The sequence below is a fragment of the Oryzias melastigma genome, linkage group LG8, assembly GCF_002922805.2.
Source record: "Oryzias melastigma strain HK-1 linkage group LG8, ASM292280v2, whole genome shotgun sequence".
Taxonomy (NCBI): Eukaryota; Metazoa; Chordata; class Actinopteri; order Beloniformes; family Adrianichthyidae; genus Oryzias; species Oryzias melastigma.
In genome coordinates this window covers 6402195-6411200 of record NC_050519.1, presented here as the reverse complement: position 1 = coordinate 6411200, position 9006 = coordinate 6402195, and the positions used below count along the sequence as shown (strand labels likewise).

At 37.8% G+C, this 9006-nt stretch overlaps 1 protein-coding gene across 2 annotated transcripts in view; it reads left to right on the top strand.

Annotated features, from left to right (window-relative positions):
* The window catches only part of si:ch211-210g13.5 (inactive phospholipase C-like protein 2), a 103732-nt gene extending 97764 nt beyond the window's left edge, over positions 1–5968 (top strand). For both annotated transcript variants that reach the window (XM_024273020.2, XM_024273021.2), the window contains exon 6: positions 4546–5968. In XM_024273020.2, coding sequence (XP_024128788.1) covers positions 4546–5007 — 462 coding nt within the window. In that variant the 3' untranslated portion in view covers positions 5008–5968. The remainder of the gene's footprint in view (positions 1–4545) is intronic.
* Positions 5969–9006: the final 3038 nt, after the last annotated feature.

The window sequence follows — 9006 nt, the reverse complement described above, 5'->3', positions numbered from 1 at the left end:
GATCTTAGAATCAAGCTATGATACTAGAACAGGATTTCACCTCATCCATTATGTAATATAAACAAACAAACTAATCTTTAAAGTTTCATGTTTTTCTTACCCTCTAAAACCGGATTCTGCCCGACAGATGGACTCCCCAGTCAAATCCGTCTCCCCCCATCTCCCTCTGCGACCATTGCCTCCTACCTCATCTCTAACTCCTTTCAATGGAGTCTTTGAAAACAAACACTGCCCTCTTTTGTCATCTCCTCATCCCCCTCTTCATTCAGTGAGTCCATTAGGTCAAGAGAAAGGCATCCTGACAGGAGTAAGACCCTCCTCCTCTTCCTCCTCCTCCTTCTTCTTCTCTGCCTGTGTCTCATACTGAACAGTTGGTGAGAACCTGGTGCTTTTTGCCAAAGCCTGGCAGTCACTTCCAGTTATTTTGCTGGTCGACCTCTCCAGATTCTTAGCAGGATGGGAAGCGGTCGCTGGTAGAAGCAGGGATGAGGAATCTGGCATCTGAAAGGAGCGAGGAGGAGGAGGAGGAGGAGCCGCATCCTCTCTCGGTCTCTTTAACTCCTGCTTCAACTGTATTTTGACAGTGATTTGAAGATCAGAGCTGTCATGGCGACTGACGGTTTTTGCACAGTCCTGTCACTCGCTGAGTCCTTGTGTCAGCAGAAAGTAGAATCAAAACCAAAAGGGAGCAGCTTTAAAAAAAATATGACTTTGTTAAAGTCTTTTGCATTAATATTTCAGTATTTTTCTTTTTTTAAGCATCAAAGTCTGTCTTCTCTTTAAACATTTTTGTCTTTGCAAAGAAATGTGGTGATTTTTTTCCCAGAGCTGATGCTACTGTCACAAATACACAATTAGGAGGCATAGACAGAATCTTTAAGATTTTTTTGAAATTGTTGCCGTGGCAGTCAAGCAGGGATGATGTCATTACGAAATTGGATGACAACTAGTGCTTCAGTGTAGTAGTACCTGGTGATTGGTCGATGAGTAAATGTTGTCCACATCCAGCGCCACCAGCTGCCCAATAGCCTGAGGGTATTTATGCGGTGCAACCCCGGCCTCACCCAACAACTTTTTCTTCTTCTTCCCCCTTCTTGTGCGCTTTACTCTTCTATGAGTAGTGCAGAAAGCACGATGTTCTGTCTTCTTTGAATTCTTCTTAGCATCTGCCGCAGTCCGTCAGTACTCATGTCTGGGAGTCACTTTGGTGCTCTATACGCCATGATGTGCCCCATTTGGACCCACGGTTTGTCAGATTGACGTCTGATTCATGTCAGCGGCCAGCGTTGAGTACCCATGCTCCTATGCTGCTGTCACAAGCGGGCACACAGCTGGTTACACCTTCAACAAGTTTATTAGCTCGGTTCAGGATGACAGGTGTCAAAAACACGGCTAAAAGTCTCTAAAGTTAAATCAGGGTCAGGCAGAGGTCAAACATGAGCACCGGTGAGATCAGACGTTGGATAGAACAAGACAGGCATAGTTCGAGGAAAGCTAACTGGGTCAGACTTGAAGTTAAACAGAAGATCGGGTCAGATAGAAACGCTCGGTAATGATGGCAGAGTGGCACAAACAATACTTCGCACTGAGTGAGGCTCTGTGCAGTGCTTACGTGTCATGTGGGTGATTGAGAAAGTGGAAAATGAGAGTCTGGTGATCGGCATTCAGGAACTACAAGCTGGGGTTGCTGGGAGATGTAGTGTGCTTAGTACTTTGGAGACGGCTCCCTCCAGTGACCAGATGGGGGGGGGCAGAGCTCTGACTCCTGACACGCTCAACCTCCAAATGGGCCACATCAGCCACAAAATTATCATCTGGTCACCGTGAACGTTTTCTTTTTTGATTGCTTGAGTGACTGACAAGTTGGCTGGTTGGTTGATTGATCAATTGATTGATTGGTTGGTTTGAATGGTTAGTTGGCTTGTTGGTTGGTTGATTGATTAATTGGTTGGTTGACTGATTGTTTGACTAATTGATTGCTTGCTTGCTTGATTAATAGATGGATTGGTTGATTGAATGCTTGATAATTTGGCTGCTTGCTTGATCAATTAATTGATTGGTTGGTTTGAATGGTTAGTTGGTTGGTTGATTGATTGTTTGATTAATTGGTTGCTTGCTTGCTTGTTTGAATGATTGCTCGATTGGTTGATTTGATTGACTAATTAATTGGTTGATTTGTGGGATAATTGGTTGGTTGGTTAGTTTGAATGGTTAGTTAATTGGTTGGTTTGTTGATTGATTGTTTGATTAATTGGTTTCTTGTTTGAATGATTGCTGGATTGGTGGGTTGATTTGATTGATTGATTGATTGATTGATTGATGGGTTGGTTGGTTGTTGGTCGAGTGGTTAATTGGTTGGTTTAAATGGTTAGTTGGTTTGTTGATTGATTGATCGGATGGTTGATTGATTGATTGGTTGGTTGGTTGGTTGATTGAGTGGTTGGTTTAAATGGTTAGTTAGTTCATTGGTTGGTTAGTTGGTTCCATTAATTAGTTAGTTGGTTGGTTGATTGATTGTTTGATTGATTGGTTACTTGCTTATTTCAAAGATTTCTTGGTTGGCTGGTTGATTAGATTGATTGATTTGGTTTATTTTAAGCATGAATTGGTGACAATACCAGCAAAATAAATCAACCAGAAATATCAAACTCGTTACAGAAATAATGAAATGCATGATTAAGGAGAAAAACCAACAAGAAGACACTAAAGTAACATTTGATCCATTAATATGGTGACTGATTACTGAATAAAGTCAAGTAGGGATTGAATTATTGCTTGGAAAGGAGTAAGAAGAAGTGATTATAGTATCCCACCTCTACAGTTATCTTAATTTATACTTTCTCCTAAAACTTCTGTTACCACCGTGTGGCGTGTAAAAAAGCGTCACCACCCAATTACAAATGCCGCCGGACTGCCACCTGCCGAATTTGCTTAAAACTTGCATTTAGGTTTCCGTGTGGTAGCCTTAGTGTCCTGTTAATGTCTTTAGTCCTGCTACAGAAGCAGACATCAACGATAAGACCTGTCATGATTTGACTGTTATAGCCCAAGAAAAGCTCCTCACTGTCTCCGTTTGTGGCTGGTGAGTCACGACTTACATAATTTCTATCTTTGTTGTTCTTTTTTTTTTTCCAAACTCGACTTTTTCCTGATCCTGCTGGAGCAAAAGGCCACTTGTACCTTAATAGCATCATCAGAGACCCCTTGTGTTCACCTTTATGTCTCCTGGTATATGTCATCCAGTAATCCTGCATCTCTGCCGCCTCGGTTTGCAGGTCTGGAGATGTTGGCCCATCAAGCTGTTCACAAATATGCAGATTCACAGATGCTCTCAACTTTCTCCACAGCACATGCTGAAGTGGTCACCCTCGGTTGTGATAAGAGGCTTGTGGGAGGGAGAAGATGCAGATTTTTCCTCCTCTTACTGCTAAAATAATACATGAACCAGAGGTAGCTGCTCGTGGAGCGACTTGACAGCCAGCCTGAGAAGGCAGACGCCTTGTGGCTCTGGCCCAGATTTACTTGACAGAGCTGTAATGCAGGATGCCTGGCTTGACCACTTCCTCCACATATGGCAGCGATTCATCTCTGGGGTGTTCATATGAAGAGCAGAAACATAGTGTAACATTATCACCATATGACGGCTCAATTCACCAGCTGAGAAGAGCAGCACACAGAGCTGGCAAGCAACCAAAAGCACATCCGCGGGTTTATACTGCCCCCTTCTGTTCGCTTTAGCTTATTACATCAACCGAAAATGCAAAATTATTGACACGATTTTCAATATGTTGCATTTTTCTGAGTGTCATTTGTTCCTGGGTAAAATCTCACATCTCCCAGGAATGGGTGAATCAAAGCCAGTATCATTATTATTATTTTTTTAGGATTTTTTTCTTCTGAAATTCCTAATTTTTCAGTCATTTTCAAGCTTTTTTTCCATTTTTTTTTAAATTAACCACATTTAAAGAAAAAAAGAAAATTACTCGAATTTATAATATGTTGTCATATTACATATACTTTTTATTGGGCAATTTGTGTAGGTTTTTATAGCAAAGGTGCCAATTTTAGATCAATGGAAAAGTTTAAAACTTTATTTATTTTTGTAATTTATGTTTTATTTCAGCTTGTTTTACAGTTTTCACAAATGAAAAGATATCACAACTTCTTGGAAAGATAAGAAAATAATAAATACATAGATAAATTAATAAATAAATCATAATTTTAAAGTGAAATATCGTGAGAAACAAAAAACAGAGAAAAAAAACGTAGCTTTAGGACCGGGGCTCAAGTCCTTTTTCGTTATCTATAATAATAACGAGTCCAATGTATCCATCATACATTCGAAAAAACACTATTTGCAAAACATATTTAGACATTCCACATTTCAATTTATATAAAATCAGATCTGGATTTTTGAATATATTGTAGCCATTTTTCCCACATGGATTTAAACTCAATGAATATGTCATTGTCTCCAGGTTATATATACTCAATATCCCATCAATCAAAACTTTATTTTTCTTCTTTGTTTTATTTTGTGTCTAGGGCCAAGCAGACCTGCTGAAGCACGCAAAGATTGAGGCTCTGGACACTCTGCGTCAGATCCACTATGCAGCTCAGTCCTGCGGTCTCAATAAGAACGGCGCGGCGTCCCCCCAGCTGCAGCACCACCCTCAGCACCAGCCTCTGCAAATCCAGCAGCAGCAGCCTCAGGCCAAGCCCCACCCACAGCCTCATCCCTTCTATCAGCCCAAAATCCAATCCCAGGTCCCACCCCAGGCGTATCCGCACTCCCATCCCCTCCAGTACCCCCAGGTGCATCCCCCGCCCCCGCCTCCGCCTCCCCCCGCCACCCAAACTGATTCAAAGCCGCCAGCCTACCCTCAGCCCCCGCCCCTTCCCCAAACTCACTTTCAGGTACAACAGCAGAGGGCGGCAGGACCTCTGGACCCGGTCCCCGAGAGGGACAAAGAGACGATCAGCGACTACCCCGGAGGGTCCTGCTGACTCGTAGCCTGTGCCCACAGAGAATCCTGCCCAAAGGGAGACAGGGAGAGCGAGACCCCGACCACGAGGGAGGACAGCAAGCCGGCGGAGATAGAGAGTGCAGCCAGAGCCGCCGTGGAGGGCGCCGTGGTGAGAAAGACTCGCAAGGTTAGAAGTGAAACGCGAGTGTGAAGACGGAGTTCTCATTTCAAACAGAAAGCCTCCATCTCTGCTTCTTTTTTCATGAACTGGGTAACAGCTGGGAGTTGTTTCAACTGGGACTGTGTCTCTCTGGGCAGCTCGCACGCCCATCAGCTCTGTGGGTACAGGCTTTACGTCACGCTGGCTTTTTATGCCACATTTTTGCCTTTTTTTCTTTCACATTTTCCCACCGCTCCTTTAGACACATCCCCCTCCTCCCCGTCCTCCACTCTTTTTAATAAAGCGGTTTTAATTTTAGGTGTACAAATTATACCCGAGATACTAGTCTAGGCACTTTAGGAGTCACGAATGACGACCTCAGCACAAACCAAGGAGCTGTAAAGCCAATATAAAAGTGTTCAGTCACACTTTCTACGCATCACATCCTGCAAATCTTTTTGTGTCATTGCCCACATCCTTAAGTGACTGGAATACTCTGGCACCAGGCGAGACGTCCGACAGGAAGACGGTACTGCTGTCAAAAAAAAAAAAAAAAACAAACAAAAAAAAGTGGCTATAGATGTATATTGTATGTAATATGTATGAAGGGAACATATATTGCTAAAATAATTATCAGACATTAATGATTGATATTCTAACTGTCGTTAGTTTTGTTCAGATTCTTTTCTAACTGCACATGGTTTGGCACAGATTGTCGTGTGGAGCTCATCGGTGCATGTGGGACCACGACGCCGCGGTCAAACAACAACAACCTGACGTGTGTTTTTCCGTTCCAAGTGACTTTCTGTACGCGGCCCATTAAACCTGATTTCATTGTTAATCCTGACTCCGTTTTTTTTCCCGTTTGTTCTTAAAATCACGTTTTCTGAGTTTTAAACATGTATGTGTAGCATTTTTCTTGTGAAAGACAACTAGAAAAGTTGCATTACCTGCGATAATGCTAGTGCGAAAGCTTTTTGACGAAAATAGTGACGCAATTTACTTTAATTGCTGAAGGAATTTGCTAAAAATGCAAAAGCTATTTGCTAAATGTTACATTTTATAAAAGAACTATGAAAGAGTGCTGAAGTTGAGATACATTTCTGAAAAATTTATAGTGAAAATGCTTAAAAATCCCTAATACATGCCAATTTTGCAAAAACATGTAGTGTGTTGTCCAAATAAGAGCTGAACTCCAAATTATCCTAAAAAAACGTTGTAGATGCTAAATTAGACAAAAAAGCTAGCTCATTGTTTAAATCCTAGCTAAACTCCAAATTAACATAAAATTCTTCAGTAAACTAAATTAGTCTGTTGTTAAAATAGAAGCTAAACTCTAAATTAGCCTATATAACCTCAATACATAACAAATTAGCCAAAAACGTTTAGCATGTTGCTAAAATATAAGCTAAACTCTAAATTAACCTATAAAAACAATAGAAAACAAATTAGCCAAAAACGTTTAGCATGTTGTTAAAATATTAGCTAAACTCTAAATTAACCTAAAAAAAACCCCAGTACATAACAAATTAGCCAAAAACGATTAGCATATTGCTAAAATAACAGCTAAACTCTAAATTAACCTATAAAAACAATAGAAAACAAATTAGCCAAAAACGTTTAGCATGTTGTTAAAATATTAGCTAAACTCTAAATTAACCTAAAAAAAACCCCAGTACATAACAAATTAGCCAAAAACGATTAGCATGTTGCTAAAATATTAGCTAAACTCTAAATTAACCTAAAAAAACAGTAGAAAACAAATTAGCCAAAAACAATTAGCATATTGCTAAAATATTAGTTAGACTCTAAATTAATCTGAAAAAAAACCTCAGTACATAACAAATTAGCCAAAAACGTTTAGCATGTTGCTAAAATATAAGCTAAACTCTAAATTAGCCTAAAAAAGAACCTCAGTAGATAACAAATTAGCCAAAAACGTTTAGCATATTGCTAAAATAACAGCTAAACTCTAAATTAACCTATAAAAAAACCCCAGTACATAACAAATTAGCCAAAAACGATTAGCATGTTGCTAAAATATTAGCTAAACTCTAAATTAACCTAAAAAAACCAGTAGAAAACAAATTAGCCAAAAACAATTAGCATATTGCTAAAATATTAGTTAGACTCTAAATTAACATAAAAACCTCAGTAGATAACAAATTAGCCAAAAACGTTTAGCATGTTGCTAAAATACTAGCTAAACTCTAAATTAACCTAAAAAAAACCCCAGTAGAAAACAAATTAGCCACAAACATTTAGCATATTGCTAAAACATTAGCTAAACTCCAATTTGTTTGAAAATGATTATAAAAGATTAAAACTGGAGAAACAGAAGCTTCAGATCAAAATGAAGAATAGCTTTTAAAGATATTTAGGTTGTGTGATTTTGATCAAAAAGTTCATAATCATAATTAAAACACTACTGGGAATGTTTTTTTAAATAAAAAAAAATTGTCATGGGGGACTTCAAACCTTCTATTGGAAATGTTTCATAAATAGTTGCAAAAGCGACCTGAACAAAATGACACGCCTGACCTTTACACACAAACATGCTAACCAGCCTTTTAGAACAAATTGAAAGCAACCTTCACGCTCAATCTAAAGTAATCAATACGGTTATATAAAAGCCCATTGATTTCCTCTGAAGTGCTGTGCTCCTCGGTTAGTTGATCTTGATCTAAAATGATTTCTTTATCGATCCGGGCCTTTTATTCTATCATGACTGATTATGTTTATTGAAAGCAGTGCATATTCATGTCCATGAGGTGGCAACAAATGTTAGATAAACGGCAGTGAGGAGGAGTAACTTTTTAACCCTTTAACACCTGAGCTCCAGAGTTTATGTTCTTCCATTTACTGAAACTTTTTAGTTATTAAAACGATAAACGCTTTTCCAGTAGGTTCTGAAGGAGATAAGCGGCATGTTATTGGTATGTATGTATTAGTATGTTAAAGATTTTGTGTTTAACCCTTTAGCAACCCAAAAAGGAAAGAAAAGAAAAACACAAAAAAATGCATTTTTTCTGCTGCTTATTGCCTTGGTATGGAGCCCCTAAAGAGACATAAAAGTAAAAAAAAAAAAAATTAGAAGTAAGAAAAAAATTCTTCTTTCTAAAAATACTTAAGGCCTCTTTATAAAAATTGAAGTAAAAAATTGTTTTTTAAATTAAAGTAGTGAAATAATAATAATCTGGTTAGTAACTGATGCGCAACAGTGACTATATAGATTTTTTATTAACTACTTTAAATTTTACCCAAAAGTTCTGGTTATTAAAAAACTGTATTCATTTATTTATTTTTTATGTTGAATAAAAATCTGTTTACAAATTGATGCACACCAGTTAATATCTGGTGCACAATAGTTACTATCCAGATTTTCTTTTTTTTTTCCTAATTTAATTTTTACCAAAAAAAAGTTCTAGTCACTAACTGTTTATTTTTTCGTTTTTTTGTTTTTTTTTGTTTTTTTTTTGTTTTGTTTTTTTACATTGAATAAAAAAAAAATCTGGTTACTAATTGATGCACACCAGTTAATATTTGGTGTACAATAGTTACTGTCCAGAGTTTCTTTTTTTTTTTTTTTTCTAATTTAATTTTTTTACAAAAAATAATCTGATTAGTGACTGTTTTAAATGTATTTATTATTTTTTTTTACAGTGAATAAAAAAAAATCTGTTTACTAATTAATGCACACCTATCTGGTGCACAACTACGGAGCCCCTAAAGGGACATCGGAAAAAAAAATTAAAGTTAAAAAAAAAACAAACAAACAAAAAAAAAACAAATTACTATCTGGTGTGCACCAGTAAGTAATTTTTTTTTTTTTTTTTTTTTTTTTAAACATTAATTTTTTTCCAATGTCCCTTTAGGGGC